The 24,590-nt window shown below is 39.6% G+C and overlaps 4 protein-coding genes and 1 long non-coding RNA gene across 21 annotated transcripts; 3 read left to right on the forward strand and 2 right to left on the reverse strand.

The window, feature by feature from the left end:
* Positions 1-55: 55 nt before the first annotated feature.
* Positions 56-2,135, reverse strand: LOC143378355 (palmitoyltransferase ZDHHC3). 4 transcript variants are annotated; one of them, XM_076830032.1, is made up of 7 exons: positions 1,696-2,135; positions 1,299-1,465; positions 1,038-1,223; positions 831-967; positions 683-767; positions 402-614; positions 56-327 (listed from the first exon to the last, which is right to left on the reverse strand). In XM_076830032.1, exons 2-7 carry the CDS (start codon positions 1,377-1,379, stop codon positions 166-168), a joined length of 864 nt encoding a protein of 287 aa, XP_076686147.1. In that variant the 5' UTR covers positions 1,380-1,465; positions 1,696-2,135; the 3' UTR covers positions 56-165. The 4 variants fall into 4 exon arrangements, with proteins under 4 accessions (XP_076686147.1, XP_076686144.1, XP_076686146.1 ...); XM_076830029.1 differs by having other exon boundaries at positions 1,594-2,135; XM_076830031.1 differs by having other exon boundaries at positions 1,590-2,135.
* A 173-nt stretch (positions 2,136-2,308) lies between these two features.
* Vps26 (vacuolar protein sorting 26) lies at positions 2,309-6,158 on the forward strand. Of its 2 annotated transcripts, XR_013088250.1 has the most exons (7): positions 2,309-2,504; positions 2,626-2,769; positions 3,152-3,546; positions 3,628-3,734; positions 3,917-4,128; positions 4,227-5,763; positions 5,794-6,158. XR_013088250.1 is itself a non-coding variant. In XM_076830028.1 (6 exons), exons 1-6 carry the CDS (start codon positions 2,502-2,504, stop codon positions 4,494-4,496), a joined length of 1,131 nt encoding a protein of 376 aa, XP_076686143.1. In that variant the 5' UTR covers positions 2,309-2,501; the 3' UTR covers positions 4,497-6,158. The 2 variants fall into 2 exon arrangements, 1 of the variants encoding a protein (XP_076686143.1); XM_076830028.1 differs by having other exon boundaries at positions 4,227-6,158.
* Positions 6,159-9,115: 2,957 nt separating this feature from the next.
* On the forward strand, positions 9,116-12,295 carry LOC143378357 (motile sperm domain-containing protein 2). Of its 3 annotated transcripts, XM_076830036.1 has the most exons (10): positions 9,116-9,369; positions 9,619-9,765; positions 9,853-10,030; positions 10,117-10,486; positions 10,602-10,677; positions 10,765-10,871; positions 10,961-11,161; positions 11,259-11,396; positions 11,469-11,689; positions 11,779-12,295. In XM_076830036.1, exons 1-9 carry the CDS (start codon positions 9,285-9,287, stop codon positions 11,646-11,648), a joined length of 1,482 nt encoding a protein of 493 aa, XP_076686151.1. In that variant the 5' UTR covers positions 9,116-9,284; the 3' UTR covers positions 11,649-11,689; positions 11,779-12,295. The 3 variants fall into 3 exon arrangements, with proteins under 3 accessions (XP_076686151.1, XP_076686150.1, XP_076686152.1); XM_076830035.1 differs by having other exon boundaries at positions 9,117-9,369; positions 11,469-12,295; XM_076830037.1 differs by lacking the exon at positions 9,116-9,369 and adding an exon at positions 9,414-9,563 and having other exon boundaries at positions 11,469-12,295.
* A 593-nt stretch (positions 12,296-12,888) lies between these two features.
* LOC143378358 (uncharacterized) lies at positions 12,889-18,688 on the forward strand. Of its 11 annotated transcripts, none has more exons than XM_076830047.1 (13): positions 12,889-13,215; positions 14,196-14,368; positions 14,455-14,672; positions 14,757-15,124; positions 15,218-15,387; positions 15,513-15,649; positions 15,773-15,923; positions 15,986-16,127; positions 16,387-16,497; positions 16,570-16,718; positions 16,897-17,024; positions 17,123-17,356; positions 17,439-18,688. In XM_076830047.1, exons 2-13 carry the CDS (start codon positions 14,239-14,241, stop codon positions 17,496-17,498), a joined length of 1,998 nt encoding a protein of 665 aa, XP_076686162.1. In that variant the 5' UTR covers positions 12,889-13,215; positions 14,196-14,238; the 3' UTR covers positions 17,499-18,688. The 11 variants fall into 11 exon arrangements, with proteins under 11 accessions (XP_076686162.1, XP_076686156.1, XP_076686153.1 ...); XM_076830041.1 differs by having other exon boundaries at positions 12,890-13,074; positions 16,225-16,497; XM_076830038.1 differs by having other exon boundaries at positions 12,891-13,215; positions 16,225-16,497.
* Positions 18,689-21,667: 2,979 nt separating this feature from the next.
* LOC143378367 (uncharacterized) lies at positions 21,668-22,900 on the reverse strand. The gene is made up of 2 exons (XR_013088252.1): positions 21,961-22,900; positions 21,668-21,916 (listed from the first exon to the last, which is right to left on the reverse strand). It is a non-coding gene; the product is annotated as an uncharacterized LOC143378367 (long non-coding RNA).
* Between the last annotated feature and the right edge of the window lie 1,690 nt (positions 22,901-24,590).

The raw sequence follows: 24,590 nt of genomic DNA on the forward strand, positions 1-24,590 counted from the left end.
GCTGTTAAGTACTTTCCGAAAGTGGTCGCAGTAAAATGAAAACATTAGAAAAATCGTATAAAATTACAAACATTCTATTCACTTGTACACAACCTCACGGCACGTCACAATCAGTTTATATTTACATTAAATATTCCTCAGGCGCAGCCATGTATCGTAACGCAATTACACGGAATATAAATAAGAATCTAGCTTTGTTTTTCTCTTTGGAGGCGAAGTGAAGGGCGAAAACCAAGCTAACGAGAACCTTCCGAATACAGCTTGAATAGATTTCCATTTGCTGTTACGAACCCACCTGGCTTCTTCCTTTTTCAGTTGCTCGATGCCCTATGGTAAAAAACAGAAAATCTGGGTGAACGGAACGTCGTATACTCGACCGTCGTGCAGTTTCAACTACGTACAGTTTCGTCGTTCCAAATCGCTTGCAATTGTGTTCCCAGCATTACGACGGTGAAAATGGCAAACAAAAGCGCTTCGAAAGCCAAGAAAAGCAAGAGAACCACCGTTACGGGCGGACTAAACGTAGAGCACTCTTTCCACTCTTGCCTGACGCAAGTAGTAAATTGTTGTATACATAAGAATAAAGAATGCAAGGACATTCCTGCTATATAGAACTGAAATATATATTTATAACAATGAATTTATTTCTAGACGTTAATTTGTGTACATGGCAAACACTTACAGTAAAAAGTACAAAATATTTTTGATTATTTTCCCCGACACAATTGTTAACCCATGGACAATGGTGGTCCATTTTTCTAATGCATCTACAAATAAACAATACTATTTATACTATTTACCTTTCGCGCTTCAGGCTAACAAAGATTTACCTCTGGCAAACGGAACAATGATGCGCTCTATCGGGTTTGATACAGCAACACTTTGGGCATTTGAAAATCACTTGCCCATCCCTAAATCCCATTTGCTTTATTGTCTCTTTCGTAGCATTTCCTTTTGGAACTGCACCCTGCGCACACAAGTCGCCGCTTTATCCAATTATTAGATATTTCCAACGACGGCATTTCCTCGCTACTTACCGGATCCGTGAACATTGTCCTTAGGTGAGACGCAAAAGCTAGGAAAGATAAAGACTGGAATATCGCTGTATTTAAACTAGAGTACACGCTGTTTATCGTAGGAATAAGAATAACCGCCATTACTACAAATTCTGCGTAAATTATCAACAACCATGTTAATATTGCACAAATAATCCCACATATGTCCTATAATAAATAAATAAACGATAACATCTCGAGAATATCGAAAAGCAGCTTATCGGCTTATATAGAAACACACACCTTGATACACCACAACCTCCCGCCGTAACATTTATTATGAACATCCTTTTCTTTCTGGAAGGACATGTAATCATAATCCATGATTTATGTTCATCCGCTAAACGCTTGTACATTAGTCGTGCAAAGGGACACCAATAATCTTCACTAATATAACCATGGTTCCTCACCTGCAATGAGAAATGAGAAATATACCGTCCCACCTCGCGCTACGGCAATTACCACTTACATACATACTCGGATTATTCCACAGCAGACTGGCATGAAATCATAACCTACTCAACAAGCGTATACTTACAATGTCGCTCGCAGGTGAACTGTGACTGTACAATTTGTCCAAACATTCACTCGAACCTTATTCATTCTACCTCTTATTCCTAATGCGCGTAAAACGAATTACCGGATAATAGAATTGATTTTCCCCTCGTCACCTTTCGCATAATTAGCTGGGGGCACGTACTCGTTCATTAATAAACAATAATATCGTGCCGATCGCGTGCACGCGTGCACGTCCCTTCGCGTGCCTTCCGCGTGCCCACTGCAGTCCGCGGAGCTGCCGGTTTATAACTTGTAACTTGTAACGGTTCAAATATAGCGTAGGGTAAACGAAGCGGAAACGGGACGGGGATTCTGACTGCAACGTTATCACGTGCAGTGCAGCGACGATAAGCTCGGTTCCTAAACGGCACCGATACTCGCCACTGAACGGCAATTACGAACGCACCTGCCGTTCAAGCCGTTCAAGCCGTTTAAGCCGGGCAGATGTTTTCAATAAAGGCAAATAAAGGTGCTGGCACTGCTGGCGGCCGCGAGCCCGCCGATAACGTTTAAAAGGGAATCGAGATGGATGTAAATAATACTATAGGTAGCACCGGTTCGAGCGTCACTCTGCCGTGCTCCCGTGCTCCCGTGCTCCCGCACGCAACTCACGCAACTCAACCGACTTAACGCGACTCAACGCGACTACAAGTTTGATTTGACAGTACGCGGTGCAAGGGTGGGGGCCGCACTGCGCGGCCATATTGGCTACTTGTGACTTTTGGTAGGCAGCAAGCAAAAAATAACCCAACTTTTCTCGTTTCTACGCGAAAAAAATGTTACCCCCGAGGATTTATCATTGATTTCGCACGTCGCTCTTATCAGCTCGCACACGATTAAGGTGGAACGTGCGGTCGTCGCTACAAGGTCACCCTTTTTTTACGAAAAATGGTACGTTAACGTTTCATTTATAGAGCCCTGGGGCTCGAGCGATTGGAACGGGTGTCGTTATGAAATCCCACCGTTATCCGCGGCGCTCTTCCTTTATTTAATCCTCCTTCTCGCTCGGCAGAGCTTCTTTGGGTTCGGCCAGTCGGCTGACATAGAGATCACTCTGGATGGCGCAGACACCAGGAAGACTGCAGACATCAAATCCGAGGATGGCAAAAAAGAGCGCCACTTGTTATATTATGATGGGGAGACGGTGTCCGGAAAAGTAAGAATGTCACTTAAATTCACTGTCGCTACTAGCAGAACCTAACGCAGGTAGTCGGGGAGCGTGACTCGTCACCTGCGATGGCTAATCGGGGTACTTAAGTGTCCGAACTCGTTTCAAGCCTCTGATTCTATCGGTGCCTCTGCGTATGTTTTATATAACAAAAGTATGGTGTACCTGCATACGTATGACAGCTTTACTGTAATTATCTCTTTCAATTACTAAATTGACACATTTTGCGTAATCCTTTCTAAATTGGCAGTAAAATTGCTTTTAGTACGCGGGGGTTGTTTCGTGGTAGACACCGCAGAGTCGATCTTTATAGCGGAAGGGCTAAGATTGGCTTTTCAGCTGGAATTATTATTATTATTATTATTTGCAGATCAATATCAGCCTCAGAAAGGCTGGTAAACTGGAACATCAGGGCGTGAAAGTAGAATTTATTGGACAGATCGAATTGTACTACGACAGAGGAAACCATCACGAATTTATAAACCTGGTCAAAGAGCTGACCAGGCCAGGAGAATTAACGCATAACACTGTGTACACTTTCGAATTCGCGAATGTGGAGAAACCGTTTGAAAGCTACACAGGGTCTAACGTACGGCTAAGATATTTTCTCAAAGTGACGATCGTTCGAAGACTTAGTGATATCGTTAAAGAACTTGAATTAGTCGTGCATACTCTTAGTTCCTACCCAGATATGAACAATCCTATTAAAATGGAAGTTGGAATCGAAGACTGTTTGCATATCGAATTCGAGTATAACAAGAGCAAGTAAGTCGATCCGCCACGGGATGAATTTCAAGGTACATAGGCTTGTTAAAATTTGCGTTTGTGTTTGCGTTCTTGTTTCAGGTATCATTTAAAAGATGTCATTGTTGGGAAGATATATTTTCTTTTGGTTAGAATAAAGATCAAGCACATGGAAATTGCCATAATAAAACGAGAGACTACTGGTTCTGGTAGCGTATAACCTGCAGATGTTTATCTTTTATAAAAATATATGTAGTAAATAACAGACATTCCTATAATTTCGATACTTTTCCGAAGCTTGGTATTCTTGCTGGAGAAAGTTTTTGTTCGATATTTATTTCACATCAACTTCTTATTATACCAACATAATAATTAGAATACATATTCGCAGGTCCGCATACATTCACGGAAAATGAAACTATAGCCAAATACGAAATAATGGACGGAGCACCTGTCCGAGGTGAATCTATTCCGATAAGAGTGTTTCTGGCAGGGTACGATTTAGCACCCACAATGCGAGATATCAACAAGAAGTTCAGCGTTAGGTACTACCTGAATTTAGTCCTTATGGACGAGGAAGATCGTAGATACTTTAAGCAGCAAGTAAGCTCGGAAACGTCTCTGGCGTTCGCTAATACACCCGCCTGTTCTTATCTCGCTAATGTACAGAGAGATCTCTTACAATTCATTCTCTGTCGCAGGAAATAACGTTGTGGAGAAAGGGCGAGAAAAGTAGAAAATCACAGACCGCTTCGCCACACATGCCGTCGCACTTGGTATCGGCAGAAACTGGATTCCCACAAGGAGCTGCTCAAAATGGACCATCCTCCGCGCCGCAATCGGTATCATCGGGACAACTGCCATCCAGTAATGTTACCAATATAGAAGATACGCCGGCCCCGATCGAAGGCATGACACGCGAAGAAGGAGATGGCGAAGGTGAAAAGGAAGTTGATACAGAAAGTAACTGAATGTTTGCATACAAGTCGGGGTTCGATCGGAGACAGTGAAGGTCTTACTAGTTCGCGGAGAATCAGTAACGACATTCAAAAAATATCACACGAAACAACATAGGTAGTTCCAAAGCGAGCATTTCTCTTGCACCGTAAAGGGAACGATGGGAATCTTGGGAGCAGCGAGAGATCGTAAGGCCTGCGAGCAAAGTTGTAAATATTTTCGATACCTATAAATAATGCGGGTGAATAAATTGAATAAGTAGCCAATTATCGATCAAAATTTCAAATTATCGAGATATATAGGTAATGCACTACGATGTCTGATGGGACAGACCTAAAGAGAGAGAGAGAGAAAAAAAAAAGAAATAACGTTACAGAAGCAATTATTAATGCAACCACATAAGATGAACCACATGAATATTTACAAATGGACAATTTAATAATCGAATATTAATCAGTGGTAAATTCTTGAACGGCATCTGAATGTTACAGTGTCCCGAATATTTTATACAAACTTATTCTGTGTTATGCAAATGATGCCTTCAACCACTGGATTATCTTTAAAATTCGATACCTCTTGTCTACGGCAGCTTAATGTCATACAAGAGTTTTATAAATCTCAGAAGAATATACATATACTCACAATGGCTGGCTGCCCTACTTTTAATCCATTCACCTAGTCCGCAACTAACATGATAAAGGCACTCCAAAAGATGCTTCTACGTGCGATATATTATTTAAATAATTTCTCTCGATTCGACAGTCTTTATTAATGTTCTCAATAAGGAATGATTACAGGAGGCAATTTGTTAAAGTATACGAGATACCGATACCCGTTTAGGTACATATGCCGATTACAATTTCTTAATAGAATTTATACGCAGAGTCCCGAAGTGTTACAATATCAATCGTTCCAAGAGATACATGCCTTGGCATACCCGCTCAATTTTAGCACGCCTTTATTAATATAAGAGTGGACTATGATAGATTAAAAAATGGGATAGCCCCACATGTATTTATAGATATATACATACATATTACAATATGTGTGTGGATATATATATATATAAATATTTATATATATATATATATATATATATATATATATATATATGCATATATATGCATATATATGATTTTTAATAACGATAGTTACAGACTGGGTTATATATACACACACACACACACACACACATACACACAAATATTAACATCTATTGTAATAATAAAATACTGAAGGCAGTTATAATGAACTAATAAAATATTTCCTTCTATCAAGGTAGTATTAATGCGATTACTACCACGATGGAAGTAATACTGATACAAAAGGGATTTCCCATCGTTTTGTACGGTTCCATGTTAACACGGGTTGACCGTAAAAATCTTGTTGAAAAAAAGCGCATAATAGTCAGCCACGTGTACTTGATGAATTTCGTTCTCTGTAAATTAAAATTTTTCATATTTCGCGCCTTTGTTATTTGTTGACAAGAAAGATATGTGTAAAAGAGAGGGAAACAAAACTATTTGTGAATTATTTGACATGTCAAATATTGTATATACATATACATATTGTCATACGATATGAAACTAGTTGTATATTTTAATGCCCGCATAAGTATATTATATTATATATCGTATACAGTGTGCCTTCGAGCGCACGTATATTGGAAAACATTATTTCGTTTATGCATACACCCTTCCTGCTAAACCGCACGTACATATATACATACTTGATCAATACAGTAGCATTCAATTTTTATTCTTATCGCGTATAAATTATTCTACGTCTAGAAGATATTCATTATAATTTGAACATGATCAGCATAAAGATTCGATAACGAAGCCATACATTTCCAGTGCAATTAATTTTATAACTAATTTGCAAACAGCGTCAATTGAAATTCCCCCAGCTCCTTAAATCTGTTTCAAATTTGAAACACCCACGTAGCATCATTTCTCCAACTCATACGATCATACATTGCAGAGTAATTACGAGCACCAACATTAATAAAATTAAAAATACCTATAAATATTCTTAATTCAACATCAGAGCATTGAGATAATTGCGTCAAGTTAGGTATACAAGTTTCCCTTGATCCTGAAAGTTCCAACTGATAAAAAAATAATTACATTAATTGGAATAGAAAAAGATATACTTGTAGTTGTAATAAAGATAACTGTGACTTTGCTTTTATATAATTCAACTTTATCCGTAATCGTTATACTTAGGTTAGGTTTATTTTTCTTTGGTACTGTTTACAACAATAGTACACCTGTCTAAAAGTGGCATTTCAAGAACTGTCTTCTAATATAGCCCAACGAACCTCGTTATACTTATGTTATGTTTCATTGTTTTTCCTGTGCTTTAAGCAGGATGGCGTTTCAAACTTATTTTTGCTTATATTGCCCAACGAACTAGGGTAGATGTCCCAATTACCGTGCCTATAAAAGTAGTATAAACTTAAAGAAGTCGTACAAAAAAACTCGTGTGCATAAATAAGGAAAGAATTTTTTTTAATTAAGTTAAACTATTAATGTATGTGTTACAAACGATAAGGTTGCATTTTTAAACAATTAAAACATAGAAATTTTTTCAAAAATGCATATGAAGAGTTTGATGTATTTACCTAAATCCTTACCGGAAACGGTAAGGAACGCGTACCTTACAGAAGTGAATAAATTGATAATTATCATGATTTGCACTTATGTAAAGAGTTTATTATATCATAAAAAGTTCAAATTTTATGAAAAAATAGCAAAATGAGCACTTTTTAAACGTTTTCATATTTTTAAAGTCAATTTGATAATAGGGACAAGAATTACCGTGCCTCTCGGTGCCCAATGGCTCTCTCCGTAACTGCTAAATCTAACCTTACTTTCGTTTCTCAGAACGGGTGAACAGAAATTTATATTTGCATATTATGCTTTTGTAATGAAAAGGTCATATTAAAATTACATAAAAACACCTCTCGCAGAGCAAAAAAATGTTTTAAACAGTTCAAAGTTGAAAGGCATAACCTAACCGCGGGAACGCTATTCAAAAAAGGGTAGGGGAATAGGGACAACGCATTTTTCAAGGCACGGTAATTGGGGCAAAAACATGAATTTTTATTTCAATTAAAAAAATATGAAAAATTAACATTTTCAACCCGAAAAAATTCCTTAATTCCTTAAGAGAAAAGTTCAAAACATCAATATAATTTTTCACCAAGCAAAATTAAAGTAAGAGAAGTCAGTAATTAATTCCTTCGTGAGCAAGTCGGCGTCGAAGCACGGTAATTGGGACACATCTACCCTATACATATAGTCCCATTCTTTTCTCCCACCTTTCTCCTTCGGGTCCCCGCAGCAGCAGCGCACCAAGAGAAAGGTGGTCGTCTCCCATCTTTCCCCAGTCAGTACACTGCAGTACACCGCCCCGCGATGCTTAACTTCGGTGATCTAACGAGAACCGGTGTTTTCCATCACGGCTAGGGCCGCTGGTGTCGTTATACTTAGGTTAGGTTTACTCTTTCTTTGGTACAGTTTACAAAATATAATATTTCTGTATACACTTTCCCAAAAGTGGCATTTCAAGAATAGTCTTCTTATATCGCCCAACGAACTCTAGACCCTGTCGTTATACACTTAACTGGCGCACTTGAAAATCAAGCTCAAGGGGTTATACCTACTTTGTCAAGTGGCCGAAAAGAGGCCAATGTTTGCGATTTTTTTTGAAAAAGCGGAAACATATATTTATACAAAACTTTTTGCACTTAAAAGAGTCTACTTTTTGTAGAAATATATTTACGTGTTTAATAAAAATACGACATCCAAGAAGCGTTTTTAAAAACGGTGAACAATATATCTCAAAAGCTACTGCGCCAATCTTTCTGAAATTTTGCCGGCTTATTTTTTATATAAAAATCTACTGAATGACGGGGGACTTTTTTCTATTGTATAGTTTCGATTTTATCAACGAGAAACGGCCATTAGTGATAACTATGAAACCATTTTTCGTTGATAAAATCGAAACTATACAATGGACAAAAATCCCTCCGTCATTCAGTAGATTTTTATTAAAAGAAAAAAAAAATAAGCCGATAAAAATTTCAGAAAGATTGATGCAGTAGTTTTTGAGATATCTTGCTCACCGTTTTTAAAAAGGTTCTTGGATATAGTTGTATATTTTTTATAAACGTAAATATTTTTCTACAAAAAAATTACCAAATATTCTTTAAATGTTGCTCTTTTAAGTGCAAAAAAGTTCTGTAAAAATATATGCTTCCGCTTTTTAAAAAAAAATCGCCTTTTTTCGGTCTCCTGACTAGGTATAACCCCTTAAACGGGCGAACGGACGCATCGATCGTGATAATCGGCGTGGCACAAGTAAGATAAGCGCAGTCGCGTACGGTCGCATACCTACTCACTTACATATGCGATTACAAAATACATTTTGCAATACAGATTGCATTATACTTCCATAAGCAGATTGAAATCGTGCAATAAATCCTATTGCTTAATGTGCGTGTCAAAAGAAATTCGTTATATATTATAGCTACAGGCAAAGGAATGCATAAATTGAATTATTTCGCTCTAAACTCGGACCGCCGTGCGCACCTCTGTACGCGCAGATCTGGTGTCCGGATAAACAATTATCGTCTGGCTATCCTGTATTATATAGTTCATTGCCGGTCACTCAGATCTCAGATCAGAAGGCGATCATTCTGCTTCATTCCCAGCAGTCCAAGCAGTCGGCCCAGTCGCCCAGTCCCCTAGTCATTCCTAGTAGCGGGCTAAGCGGGCATAGCGGGTTGAGAGAAGATGGCAGTGTCGAAGGAATCGATTTGGCATCTCCGTGTGAAATTTTTTGCGAAACTCAGTGACGAGGGGCCACCAGATTCGTCGAGTGTGTATACATATTCTCCTCTTCTGAGATTGGTTTCCTCTTCTCACTAATACTCTTGCTAACTCAATCGGGTTTAAAGAGCAAAATCCAATCCTTATGTCATGCGACAAGGTCAATGTGTTTTGTGTCACAGACTCGACGCGGACTATGAGGAATTTAAATAAATATTCGCGATATGGTTATAAGGATCCCAAGTATGGTGTTACCAGGGCTGTAAATAGGTAATTGCTCCATCCAATATCATTTCAGGTGGAATTCATCCTGCCGATATCGCCGCGATAGAAACGAATGATGACTGGTTAGGGAGGTTCTTGGAGCACAATGAAAATAACGAGCAAGAAGCGCTTCATATGTTATGGGAGACTTGCGCTTGGAGACAGAAATTTGGCGTCAATGGTAAGCCGCTGACCAATCCGGTACAGATTCTTTTATTCCAACTTGTGTGATACTTGACGATATTGTACCGGTATTGTTTGATCGCAGACATTACAGAAGAAAGCGTGAAAAGAAATTATTTAGAGGACGGATTGTGTTTTATTTACGGTAAAGACAAAGATGATAAAACCATGTTTGTTATTAGATGTAAATTGCATACTAAAGGAAGCAAAGATTTTAGCGAACTGCAGAAGCTCGTCGTGTATTGGTTTGAGAGATTAGAAAGGTAATTATAACGCGATCCGTGTCAAGCTTGGATTTATTCGTCCAACGATTCATAGCGAACGTGATTAATCCGTTGTACCGTTTTAGATATACTAATGGCAATCAAATTTCACTTTTCTTCGATATGGCAGACACTGGTATCTTGAACTTGGATATGGAGTTTATCAAGTACTTGATTAGTCTTTGCAAAAATTACTATCCAAATTTTTTAAATTACATTATTATTTTCGAAATGCCGTGGATATTGAATACGGCCTTTAAAATTATAAAATCATGGCTGCCGCCCAAAGCGATTCCAAAAATTAAGTTCGTTCACAAGAACAACATACACGAGTTCGTGAATCCTAATGATATTCTTACGTGTTGGGGTGGCAGCAATGATTACGTCTATAAATTTCTATCCGAAGTGCAGAATAATACGGACGCCACAATGAATGGTAAACTTGATAACAAAAAGGTATACGATTATGTACTGGAAAGAAATCATATAAGGATTCTTATATAAAATACTTTTACGAAATCTGTTGTACAAGAATTGATTTCAATCGTTCGGTGTGTGTGACAAATTTTAGGTTCATTTCGCAGAAGGTTCTCCGTTAACGGAGCAATCTCCGACTAGCTTTGGAGATCAAGCGGACGAAGACGCGCGTGAGTAATAAAGTTATTTGCCAAGCCGATCCTATAATTTTCTTACCAACACACTATTATTACCATTATTTTTACTTTATTTCGCAGTACTGTCTATTAAGCCAAAAACAATTACGTTTAATAACACCGGATTTGAAATTGCTGGAACCATTGTGGTGAAGAATACAACTAACGATAAGCCGTTGTCTTACAAGGTATTACCTACCCCTTTTTTTTTTGTTCCGCTTATGAAGGTACGCTCCACTACCGTGCCGTGAAAATTTCCAACTATGCTAATTTATAGATAAAGACAACATCGCCTGAAAAGTTTAGGGTACGGCCAAGCTCGGGAGTTTTATTACCCTTCGAGGAGCGTTCTGTCTCTGTTATTTTGCAACCTGGCTATAATATACGTGGTCTTTTACATAAGGATAGATTCTTAGTTATGTGCCTTCCGTTAAAAGATGCCAACATGCCTGCCGAAGAATTAGCGGCCCTTTGGAAGGTAACGACTAACGATAATGATGCTGCGAATTTCTCTGCAAAATTACGTACACGGTACCGCATTAGTTGCGTTCCTTATACCCCCCGTACCCCCGTAGATCGAAAAGCCGACGGAGCAGCATAAATTACGATGCCGCGACGGCGAAACTGAAAGTAACGACGTACAAAACACACATTCCATATTATCGCCCGGAATGTCAGAAAATGGCAAAAGTATGGACACGCTTTTCCATAAGGTACGTCAAAGCGCCTCCGAGTACGTATGTATGTATCGTATCGTGCAAGTTAATAAACTCGATAAATTGCAGGTAGCACAGCTGCAACACAGTAACGCGAAGTTACACAGCGACATGAGTTTTTTGAGATATACACTATTCTTTTCTATAATAGTAACAATTTTAACGGCCATACTAGTTGTCTATATTTTAAGGATCGATAATGAAAGTTCTATAGATGATCAGGCCTGTCACATTCCCCGTGGTATATAGGTTTTCGAGTAGAGACGATGTTCCGTTTCCACATTTATAGAGTACGTAACAGATACTTTGACCGTTGCACAAATAATTTATGTTCGCGGAGTAATCCCAATGCGTTGACTTTCATCGTTTCTGTTCTTAGCTCAGGTGGCTCCTTATTCTTTTCATTACTTTATAAAGGATGAGTTATTGTTAATCAGAGGACTTTTATGTATAATATACGTCTAATATGTCAGGAAGGATGATGTATTATTATCTCTCTTATGCTTTATAAATCGTTTTCACGGTGGTCGCGACCATCGCTTAATTTAAATTCTTCGTTTCCTTTCGTGTAACAAGCCTAACCATGTCTTTCTTCTTACATCTACCTATATTATACAATGTATGTAATACTTGACATTACGATAGTTTATCCACGTTCCTAACGGTGATCTTTTATATTAAAAAAAAAAAAGCAACGCTTTTTTCTACATCTATGTATACATAAAAACCGATGTGATTGGTACCAAATTTATATATATATATAAGTAATAAACGAAATGAAATCTTTTGATAATACCATAGTTCGTACGTATTATGTAATAGGAATAATATAGCATGCCAATACTTGTTCGATACTAATTTCATAAATTATGTTAATAAAACGACTGCTCAACAGATATGCATTGCATGAGAACTTTTTATCATTTAACTGCATAAATCAGCCAGCAGGTATTTTTTTTATCTCTTTTTACCTACATCATATACATAATATCATCTCTTACACCGCGAGTGCGTTTCTTACAAGCACGTAAACATTTGTTTTTGGAATAACAATCTGCTGCCGGATACTGGTTAAGCAAAGCCAAAGGTTTTCCTTATCAACGCGTGTCGTATGTATGTTGTTTGGAGCAACGTACATCACATACGCGACCCAACTGGACCCAGCGCGATATCCCGCGCGAATGGGTAGCCATGGGTAGCGGCCCCCCACCACCAAAATCATTTATTTTTTCCCCCACCGTTGAACGACAACTTTCCCGCCCTTTTCGTGGAGCACCGTATCCTTCGTTCCCGTTCCCGACCGCGTACCTATCCGCAGGTGTTTTTATCCTGCGAATCTTGCCGTAGCCGTACTTAACATCGTAAAATTCCAGCCAATCGAATTGACACACGTGTGCAAACAGAGCCGTTGGATCGGGCGAGAAGCGTAACCAGCGTAACGCGCGCGGTTGTAGTTACCGCGCGAAAAAGAGGCGATCGGTCGGTAGGTAAAATCACGGACGTTTTGACGAGCGGAAGTATCTAGAACAACGGTCGTCCGGTGTAAACACGACGGGTGACGCGTACTATTGCGCAGCTACCAACGCGCAGCATTTGAACGCTTGCAGTTCGATCGGCCATATTGGCTCCTGGCTCTTACACAACGCCCTCACACGAAAGATCGCGAGTTTACGAGGTAAGGGAATAATTCGTGATTTCGTGTGGCGTGGGAGCTTTGGCACAGCGTGGAAATACGATTCCGGCCGAAGAAAGGGGGTTTTCAGTAGTAACCGAGGGGACCGGTGGCCACTGGTCGCCAGCGGAGCGGAATAGTTTGGTGAGTTATCCGCAGCACGTAGCAGAACGGACAGTATTCCCTTCCGTCGCGTCCTCCATATTGATGACAGCGCCGACGGTGATAATTTTCTGAAATTTTTGTCGTTAATGCCCCCTGTGTCCTGAAATCGAAAGCACCCGCGTTGTCTTAAAAGCTTTCCGACAGAATGCGCAACTTCGGTGCCCCTGGTGTTGACGACGAGAGTCCGCGATAACGGAAACCCTGGGCTGCCCGCCCGCGCGCCTACGTATTTCCACGCCGCGCCGCGATCACCTTCTGCCCATGGCGTCATCGTCCCGCTCGCATTGCTCGCTATGCGTGTCGCATGGCGTACCGCGGCATCGCGTGTCGGCCGTGTCGCTCCTGTCAATCCAGTCAATCCCGTTTCACGCTGCTACGCGCTAACGGCGATCATCGGATCGCCGGGTGATGTCGAATCACGGTGATTGCCAGCGCGTGGCCGGCCGCCGATTTTCCGCTTACCCTCTCTCGTGAATGAATGCGTTCGTCCGCCCGTACGTACGCCCGCCCGCCCGCTTGCTTTTTTCCTGCCGCCGATTTCTTCGCCCGGATATATTGATTTTCCCCCTGATTCCCACGCGACCACGATGTCTCGTGCATTGCCACTTGTATCCCGATGGTAATCCAGCGGAGCTTCCAATGTTTGTGCTCGTCACACGTGTTGCTTGTGTACCTTACTTACGCATTCGCGCCTTCTTTTCGTACGTTTCCTCTGTACAGGATACCTTGGGGGGAGGGATTAAGTTTTGTTTTTCTCACGACTATGTACACTCTGCTTTTCAACTCTGCTTTTCAAATGGTCTTTGCGAATTACTGCATTCGCACAAGTTTAGTTGTTTACGCACAACTGTTAGTCCGTATTATCGTAGAGTTAAACATTGTACGCAGTTTTATGTACAGTTGTTCTAATTAAGTTTACTCGTGGCTTAAAGCGAACGCTGTGATTGGTAATGTTTCAGACTAATGAGAAAAGGTACGTTTGTATGAATTAATGACCCGACTATGACGAGTAACGTGGCAACGATCAAGTTAGAAGAGGGGCAAGAATCTGTGACAGAGATACAAATGTATTTAGAAACGTTTAATAAAGAAATTGAAGGAGGACAAGGAGAGCAGCTGCAACATGTACAGTGTTGGTATTTCACGGCTGATTAGCTTATTGCGCGCGACTCTGGCGAGACAGGCAAGCTTTACGAAAGTGTTGTTTTTTTTTTGTAGTGCAACAAGTGGAAGGCTTGTCGGGGGGAGAAGAGGGCGGAACTTACTTCGTCGACCAGTCTGGTCAATATTACTACCAAGCGAATAGCGACGAGACACCTGTAATGACGCAAGTGCAGATTCAAGAAGTAGAAGAAGCCGATCAGAACGAAGAAGCTCAACAAGAAGACCAGTATCACGAAATCGAGGAACTGGAGAATGTCGACGGAGACGACGATGTAAGCGAAAGCGACCGGCTCTGAATGTACTTTTATGTTTATTTATTAAATGTTCTTTTCTTAAGAAAACGTATCGGTTCACAGGGACAAGCGAGTAATAACAGCGGAAACAATCAAGTTGTAATCAATTCCGGAGATGCATATCAAACCGTCACGATCGTACCATCCGATACCAATCCTGGCGAAGTTAGTTACGTGTTAATAGTTCAGCAGCCCGACTCCGAGGACAAAGACAATAGACCCACAGAAAGGGAGGGAACGGAAGGCGAAGAAGGAGAAGGCGAACAAGACCTTACCGTTTATGATTTCGAGGATAACGAAGATAACGAGGCACCTGTGGAATCAGAGGTAGAGGATGATAAAACAAAAATTATCAAGTTCCTACCCAAGAAATCACAAACGGTCACTCAAGCTCATATGTGTAATTATTGTAACTACACGAGCCCCAAACGGTAAATTTCGTATAATGTTCTGATACGTTATAGTAGTCGGAGTAAAAACGTGCTCGATACATAACAAAAAACAATTAAACTTGTACAACCTAGGTATTTGTTATCTCGGCATATGAAGTCGCATTCGGAAGAAAGACCGCATAAATGCAGTGTTTGCGAGAGAGGGTTCAAAACGTTAGCCTCGCTTCAGAATCACGTCAACACGCATACCGGGACCAAACCTCACCATTGTAAATTCTGTGACAGCGCATTCACAACTTCCGGTGAGTAAAACTTTAAGTGGCCAATGAATCGATGATGATTCCGTTTAAAGGAATTACAGTAGAAAAGTAACGGAATCATAATCTGAACTCGTAAAAGAGTGATTGCCAGTATTATTCGTTTACAGGGGAACTCGTTAGACATGTCCGATACAGGCACACGCATGAAAAACCACACAAATGTCACGAATGCGACTACGCGTCGGTTGAACTGTCCAAATTGAAGCGTCATATTAGATGCCACACAGGGGAGCGTCCATATCAGGTGCATTATGCTATTACTTGTATTACTTGTACCACTCGGCATTTCATCTATCCTATTATCTAGTTTCACTGTCCTATCCTCATTACGCATAGTCGCAAATGTCATGTTTTTATCCGTGTACAGTGCCCGCACTGTACATACGCAAGCCCCGATACGTTCAAGCTAAAACGCCATTTGCGAATACACACCGGAGAAAAGCCCTACGAATGTGATTTCTGTCAAGCGAGGTTTACTCAGTCCAACAGTCTGAAAGCTCATAAACTGATACACAACGGTAGGTTGTCAATGCCCTGCCTCCATTCCGCTTCACCTTATTTACAACGATATGTATTACAGTTGGCGATAAACCAGTATTTCAGTGCGAATTATGCCCGACAACGTGCGGAAGAAAAACAGATCTTAGAATACACGTACAAAAGTTACATACCTCTGACAAACCTCTGAAATGTAAGCGCTGTGGAAAGACATTCCCAGACAGGTAAGTAGAGGAGACTGGCCATACGCTATTACACATTATCAGGAAATATTGTTTTGTCTGGTAAACAAGATACACACGATATTTTCTTACTTTATAGATATAGCTATAAATTGCACAGTAAAACACACGAGGGAGAGAAATGTTACAAATGTGATTTGTGCCCGTATGCATCTATATCTGCGCGTCATCTTGAAAGCCACATGTTAATTCATACAGATCAGAAACCGTACCAATGTGACCATTGCTTTCAATCATTCAGGCAAAAGCAACTCCTCAAGCGGCATTGTAATCTTTATCATAATCCCTCTTATGTTCCTCCTCCACCGCAAGAGAAGACACACCAATGCCCCGAGTGCGAACGACCGTTCAGGTATGAAATGTTCGCCGCGTGTATGAATGCGCCTACCGAATGGAAAAGAAAAAGACAAAAGTACATATTAAGCTTGTCCTTCAGGCATAAAGGGAATCTTATTCGGCATATGGCTGTTCACGATCCAGAATCGTCCCTTCAAGAGAAGCAACAAGCACTGAAGATGGGTAGACAGAAAAAGATCCAAATCATAGATGGACAGAGAGTGGAAGTTATGACTGGTCAGTATTCATCGCGCCAAATCGCGATAGTCTGGAAATTTTCCGAGCAAAGTAATTTATAAATATGCATGTACGACGAATATGAGCATATACTACTACTACTACTACTACTAACTGCAACACACCCATACGCTTCGTTGCGATAACACTGGTGATTTAACTTTTTATAAACTTGAAGGTTACGAGGACGACGAGGAAGAGGAGGAGGAAGACGAGGAGGATATGATGGCGGTTGAAGGAAGCGACGGTCAACAGTATGTTGTATTGGAAGTTATTCAGTTGGCAGACAATCAGAGAACCGATCAGGTAGATGGTTGCCTATAATATCCACCAGTCACTGATACTAACTCGTAGTAGTCGTGTATGTATGAACTGCATGATCCTGTTTGCTGCTTTGCTTTCAGCAAATGGCTGTCGTAGCGAGCGAGGATGGAGATTTGGTGATGCAAGATCCTTTGAGTCAAGAAAGTGGTATCGTGACTGGTACGGGGGAAGACGGAGAGGAGATGGACGAGGAAGAAGACGACATGGAGGAGTTGAAATTGGATCCCGGAACCTCTTCAAAATCTTCGCCTCAGAACACGCAAAGCGATCCAAAGTTACGGAAAGAAATGGAAACCTGCTTTGGTTTTGACGAGGTAAGTTAATCGTCTTTGCTTTTATACGCTTTAGCATTTAAAGGCACGAGTCATTATGGCGAGAATCTGTGCGATGTTTCAGGAGGAAGAGGAGGAGGAGGAAGCCAATAGTAATATCAATATATTGCAGACAATTTCGTAATAAGAGGAATGAATGGACGGAACACCTACCTACCTACCTACCTACCTACCTACTACGTAATAGTCAAATGTTTTATTTCTCTCGCAGTGTCGGTGTACGCGCTGTGGCCGCAGTGTATGTACTATGTAGTATTTAATGACTCTGTGAATAGCTCCAATGGAGCTACCTTTCGGGGCTAGAACGCTCTCCACACATACACACGTATACACTCACTACACATGGTACAAGAACTTTCTTTGCCACTAGTGCATTAGACATGTATATGTAATAATTTATGAAAGAGCAGTAGTTTCGCGAAGCAGTGGTTTAGTGAAATATCAAGCGAATGTACAATTACGATAATGTAAAATATTATTTTACTTTATTATCAGCGGAAATCATCATCATCATAATCATAATCATCATCATCATCATCATCCATCATCATCATCATCTCCTTTTGGATATCAACGTAAACTGGCAAGGCTTGTTAACATTGAGAAGCATATATATTAATAAGATAGGTTGGTATAATATTTTTAAACACGTTATTTAAAAGAAGAAACTTTAATATAAAAGGTACAGCGCATAGTGAAATGTTTAAACTGATCAATGTCAGTTGTTTGTTGGAATGTGGATAACAAAGCTGAAATTATAGAATAAAAATGAGGCTGGAGTGTAAATAAATGCTTACCATTACAGCTCATGTTATGGACAGATACAATTGTTCACTAGGGACTAGAACAGCGCTGAAATTAACTATATCGAGTTTTACGTTCTATAACGTGAGTAACAATCCGCGTATACATAGATATGTATATATGAATCTGTAATAACGTAAAGGATAAAAAAATGGGATTAGAAATTTTTCGTTGACCTAGAGAATACTACATTTCTGACTGTATATACGTATTTCATAATAATAATAATAATTATAATAATAATAATAATAAAATGTCATTTTACGGATAAGTACCTACGAATATTATTAATGATCGCGACTACTCGAAGCCGAACTTTCTGTTGATATATATAAAACGTACGAATGCCAGAAAATAACCTGATGTTGAGTATAATGTTACGAATGATGTTTGTAATGCTTGGTTATTTTTCACCCCACTTTTCTTTTTTCAACATTCTTACACTTCCAAGTATAAGATTCTCGAAATACTCCTTCTCGAGGTGCTTCTTTCAGATTAATTAGGCTTACTTTTAAGCAATCTTTTGAGAAAAGAAAAAACAAATGGAACACTCGAGCGGTTTGCTGAAGCACTTTTGCGCGTTGTTTCGTTCTTGCGACACTTTGCACCGCTATGCAATTTGCGATTGCGTGGAATACCAGTGCCGGCGTATTTCCATCGATACGAATTATATAAATACTTCAATTATGTAATGGAGTTGTGATTGTAAACGTAATCTTACACTGCAAGTTTTCGTACATCGTTGCGCGTAAGTTATGTATGTATCTCGGAAAAATGAATATTGTAAAAAAAAAGGACAAAAGGAAAGCATGTAAAATTTTTTACACTCGAGTTGTACAATTGTAATTGAGTGACTGATAATCAAAACGGAGCAGTTTCGTACATCATCCCAAAGAAAAAGAAACGATGTAGCATTTTCTCTACAATAAACACGTTATGTCGTCGACAACAGCTTGCAGACATTATCCCAGCGTTCTTGTATCTTTCAATTCTTTTCCTTTAATCGCTTGTCTCGTATTTAGTAGGTACAAGTATATGGACCTACCTTTTAATAAATCCATGTTTTTCAATGTTACTTTTTTCTTTCTCCAATTCACTCCACAAATATCTGCAGTCACTTCAATGTATAATACGTATGTGCTTGAATCGGTAACAATTTGAAATTTTATAGAAAAAATATAATAAATAATTGATATTGTTATACAGTGTGCACCGATGTAACCACCTAAAATATTACAATTATTCCACCATTTCTTTATGTAATTCAGACACATCAATGAAAACATATTACAGTCTTTCTTTCCAAGTAAACTTAATCTTAAATAGTTACTAAAAATATTCTACAAAAAAGTTCCCACATAAATTATGAACCTGATAATGTATTTCAGCGAGGCGGCAAACGTTCTGGGGGGCCGAATTTTTCCCCTCACAATCAGAAAATGAAGAGGTAGTTTACTAAAGACGGGCCAAATGTAGTAGTACAATGAACAAAAATATACCCAGTGTTTGGATAAAATCATTTTTTTTAAAAATGGGCTCAGGGGGCAACGCAGCTCATCGCAATTGCACCCCTTACGGCCGTTAACCTCGTACAGACTTACGATCTTGGCCCGTCGAGACGCCGTTTATCGGATGATAAATTTTTTTTATAGAACACGCAATAGTCCGCATCTTGTAATAAATATATAAAAAAAAATGATGTTAAACGATTTTATTAAAAATATAGTGAAAACTATATTAAAATTCACTAATCACTAAAAAATTATTCTTTTCTTGTACTCCAATTTTGATGGTGCTAATATCACTTTAAATAAAATCGTGGGGCACGATATTTCATAACAGGATATGAATCACTTTAATACTTCAACTTCTGGTTGCACATGGTGACCCACGATTTTATTTAAAGTGATCAAACACCATTTTAACACCATCAAAATTGAAGTACAAGAAAATAATTATTTTTTAGTTTTTACTACAATTTTAATAAAATCGTTAAATATAATTTTTTTTTTATATATATTTCTTATTAATATTAGATGTACCCAAATTCTATCTCCCTTTTTCGCTTTTTCTGCTGCGGCATCCTCTACGTCTAAAAGTAAGGCTAAAACAACCAATTTCTCGTCGTTGGGTGACCAACTCAGTTCGACAGCTATATAAACGTGAACTGCCGGATTGCTGCCGGAGTAGCGCAGACGCACGTACAGGGTCGTCCGTTAAAACTGCAATCCACGCGAGCGCGAACAGACGAAATGACAACACCTTTTTACGGACGCATTCCACTCCAACCATTCACCGGCCCGGCGTTCGGAGGGCTGACAGCGACCGCTGGACAGCAGTGATGCCCGAGCTTCGAAAATTTTAGGATATTGGGAATTTCCCGACCCAGGGAATCGAGGCGCGCGCTCTACTTTTATGATCGGTTTACTACTCGCACCCCAGATTACTGTAATAAGGTTTGAAAACAATATCGACTGGTCTCGTACCCGTCTGAATTTAAAAAATTTTAGCCACAACAGGGTTGACCGCGGCGCTGAACCCGTGTACGGAGAGATTTTTCGCCACCTGCGTGTAAACAATAGATTCTGAGGTTTGCAGAACTAACACATAATTGAATAAAAATTTAATTTCTCAATTTATGAAAGTAATGATACAGAAACAACTAGCATTAAATACAGTATCAAATAAACAGTTTGCAAACGCTTTTCACAACAATTGTGATTAAAAAATTGATAAAAGAAAATTTAAGTGATATTTTAAATTATCCATCATTAAGAGGGAATAATTTTTCCTCATTTTTCGACGCAAATTGCATTCCGATATCTTTCATAGTTCAGAAGTTATTCGAAAAAGGCTCGAAATTCTTCAACCCCGGTCGGGAAATTTCAAATAGCTCTAAGAGACCATCCTAAAATTTTCGAAGCTCGGGCATCACTGCTGTCCAGCGGTCGCTGACAGCCCTCCTAACGCCGGCACGGTGAATGGTTGTAGTGGAATGCGTCCGTGAGGCGGATTTGCCCCCCTACGAGTATGGGGCCCCTGGCGACTGCCCAGTGTGCCCATGCCTAAAGACGGTACTGCTCGGTATAATTATGAAATAAGAAATTTCATTGAAAGGAAATTACTAATTTACAGCTTAATTATTTGTCATTACTCACACTTGACAGAAAAAATTGAACATTATTGTTTATTAATGAAAAAAAAAACAATAACGACATTATACGCCAAATCACCCTCACACTGAAAATCGTACAAAACAAGATACAGCAAATTTATACAGTAAAATATATATTTAATATGAAAAATTACTTCAGGAGTTAGTAGGATAACCATTATTATTTATAACTGCCCGCAATGACCGTGGCATAGATGGAACCAACTTTTCTAGGAAACTTGCTCAAATATTTTCCCACGCTGCCCGTATTGCGGCTTTTAATTGGTCTGTACTTAACTTTTCACGCTTATATACCTAAATAGCCGAAACAGAAATAATGTGGTTGATATGGCGGTTCTTTATTATATTCTTAGAAAGAAATACACGAAATATATATTCGTATCGATGCGATCAAAGAATGGTCTAACCGCTAACGAGTCGAAAAGGGAAATCGGTTTTATCTCGTTTATACGCCAAGTACTTGTACATAGTAACTGACATATATCATGGAAAATAGTTCCACTTGTTCGATACGGAACACCATATACCTTTGAGAGAAAATCTATCGAGCACGATATCGACGTCTATCGACGATTTATCTGCCCGCACACGAGCACGCAATACTAACAAGTACATATTAACAACAGTGACCACGATCATAAATAACAACGTCGACACTTGATCCTGTAACTATATAATTGACCACCAACGAAAACAAGGCGAGTCACGAGTATGTATGTACTTACTTACCTAATTGGCACGGACAATATCTTTTATATGTCTGAAAGATACCCGCAATGATATGTAAAAGTGGTAGACGAAAAGGTTCAATACTTTTTCAGTGTCGACTTTTTTACGATCTAATTTTTTTTCTTAAATCCAACAATGCAATGTACCGAACAAGTGCGAAAGCGTTTCTTTCCATGATCCTCGACATATATACGTTCTTGGGGTATCGTACTTTAATACTCAAACAGATTGTTTTATGTAAAATAAACGTGTATGGTTTTAATTTAACGAAAAATTCGAAAAATCAGCATTGGAAAACTATTCGATTCTTTCTCCCGCTACATTTGCATACGTACGTATGTAAGTATGTATGTACCATGAACCATACAAGTCATAAGAGATATTGTCGATGCCAATTGCGTGACTCACCCTGTACACGTGCGATCGCAGGTATAGATCACACACGCACGCGTACTTGGACGTAGGCGCGCGCAAACTTGACGACTGTGAAAAAACCACCTACTTGAGAACCGATCGGATCGTTGTAATGTATGAAACACTGGAACAATGCAAGACACTATTGCGTAAGAACCAAACGTTCCTAAAAATGGATCTACTCTACGAAGGATAAATGAAGCACGTTAGCACGGGAGCACGCTAAAAGTGTTGAACACACAGGATGGATGGAAAGATGCAAAAAGAATAACGAGAACCGTCCGACCGAACGAGAATAGAGTAAGTACTTATCTATGTACGTGACATCCGTCACCGAAATGCATCAGGACTCTACCGCACAGAAGCTCCGAAATATGTACTATATTGTATGATGTAGATCAGCGCTGTCCAAGACAGAGCACGCGTGCTCTGTCGGGTTCTCCCACTCTTGTCCGCGTTGTCACGGATATCGCACGACGCTAAAGAGGCGAGCCATTACTGCTACTACTACTACCACTACTACTACCACTACTACTACCACTACTACTACGTACATATTCCTTGCGAATATTGATGGGGATGGAGCGGTTCTAAAGGGAATGAAAGGGAAGCAGCCGCGTGAGAGGCCTCACCGCTGGACAGCGCTGAGCCGCAGATGTAGATATACTTGCTACCAATAAATTATTTCAAACCAATTGCGAATGCACATTGAAGAAGACGCGTCTTTCTAAAGGGCCTCATAGTACACACACCTCGTCACCTGTCACTCACTTATATGTACTTATGTACTTACAAACACATTTGACAAGCCTCAGATATGCCGAGCGCGTCACGAATCCGCGACGATTTTTTCAAGTATGTATTATTGCGCTTTCGATTGGCCATTTATCGTTAGAACAGGAGGACCCCCGCAAAACGAAAACTTTGATGAGAAAGCTGCTTACAATAACGTATGTACTTGCAGTCGTATGATTATGTTAACAGAATTCTCACATTTCAACTTTCCTCTTGCACCTACTAATTCTTAAAATATTAGGCCACATAGGATTTTCACCCCCAAATAAAAAAAGAAAACTATGTTAAATATTTATTTGGGTATGTACTACTGAATACCCAAGTTTCATAAAAACTGCTGATTGTCAGTATGGGATTGCCCCTGGTTGGTGAAAGTAGAAAAAGTATTTTTTTCTAATTTCCACATGCATAAGAGCATACTCGGTTTGGCGCTCGGCTCATGGTGCATCCAGAATACATACTACATACATACATACATACATATATACTTGTACGACTTATCGTTAGTCCGCCCCGCTCGTGTTTGTGACTTGTGACCGGTTTGATTCGCCCGGCTCGGAGTCTCGTAGTAATACAGGGTCATCCATTAAAACTGCAACCTACGCGCGCGCGAACAGACGAAAATGGCAACACCGCCTCACGGACGCATTCCACTACAACCATTCACCGGTCCGGCGTTCGGAGGGTTGCCAGCGACCGCTGGACAGCAGTGATGTCCAAGCTTCCAAAATTTTAGGATGCTCTCTTTCAAATTACCGTCGCAAAGAGCTATACGAAATTTCCCGACCGGGGTTGAAGAATTTCGAGCCTTTTTCGAATAACTTCTGAACTATGAAAGATATCGGAATGCAATTTGCGTCGAAAAATGAGGAAAAATTATTCCCTCTTAATGATGGATAATTTAAAATATCACTTAAATTTTCTTTTATCAATTTTTTAATCACAATTGTTGTGAAAAGCGTTTGCAAACTGTTTATTTGATACTGTATTTAATGCTAGTTGTTTCTGTATCATTACTTTCATAAATTGAGAAATTAAATTTTTATTCAATTATGTGTTAGTTCTGCAAACCTCAGAATCTATTGTTTACACGCAGGTGGCGAAAAATCTCTCCGTACACGGGTTCAGCGCCGCGGTCAACCCTGTTGTGGCTAAAATTTTTTAAATTCAGACGGGTACGAGACCAGTCGATATTGTTTTCAAACCTTATTACAGTAATCTGGGGTGCGAGTAGTAAACCGATCATAAAAGTAGAGCGCGCGCCTCGATTCCCTGGGTCGGGAAATTCACTGTTGTCCA

Source organism: Andrena cerasifolii, chromosome 1 (genome assembly GCF_050908995.1).
Source record: "Andrena cerasifolii isolate SP2316 chromosome 1, iyAndCera1_principal, whole genome shotgun sequence".
Lineage (NCBI taxonomy): Eukaryota > Metazoa > Arthropoda > Insecta > Hymenoptera > Andrenidae > Andrena > Andrena cerasifolii.

Coding starts and splice junctions, on each gene's coding strand:
- LOC143378355 (XM_076830032.1), bottom strand. CDS start 1,379: ATGGATTATGATTACATGTCCTTCCAGAAAGAAAAGGATGTTCATAAT. Junction 1,224..1,298: donor GGAGGTTGTGGTGTATCAAG/GTGTGTGTTTCT, acceptor TATTTATTATAG/GACATATGTGGGATTATTTG. Junction 328..401: donor CGATTTGGAACGACGAAACT/GTACGTAGTTGA, acceptor TTTTTACCATAG/GGCATCGAGCAACTGAAAAA.
- Vps26 (XM_076830028.1), top strand. Junction 3,735..3,916: donor ACGAGAGACTACTGGTTCTG/GTAGCGTATAAC, acceptor ACATATTCGCAG/GTCCGCATACATTCACGGAA. Junction 4,129..4,226: donor GTAGATACTTTAAGCAGCAA/GTAAGCTCGGAA, acceptor TCTCTGTCGCAG/GAAATAACGTTGTGGAGAAA.
- LOC143378357 (XM_076830036.1), top strand. CDS start 9,285: ATGGCAGTGTCGAAGGAATCGATTTGGCATCTCCGTGTGAAATTTTTT. Junction 9,766..9,852: donor ACAGAAATTTGGCGTCAATG/GTAAGCCGCTGA, acceptor GTTTGATCGCAG/ACATTACAGAAGAAAGCGTG. Junction 11,397..11,468: donor TGGACACGCTTTTCCATAAG/GTACGTCAAAGC, acceptor GATAAATTGCAG/GTAGCACAGCTGCAACACAG.
- LOC143378358 (XM_076830041.1), top strand. CDS start 14,239: ATGACGAGTAACGTGGCAACGATCAAGTTAGAAGAGGGGCAAGAATCT. Junction 14,673..14,756: donor ATGTCGACGGAGACGACGAT/GTAAGCGAAAGC, acceptor ATCGGTTCACAG/GGACAAGCGAGTAATAACAG. Junction 15,924..15,985: donor TCATAAACTGATACACAACG/GTAGGTTGTCAA, acceptor TATGTATTACAG/TTGGCGATAAACCAGTATTT.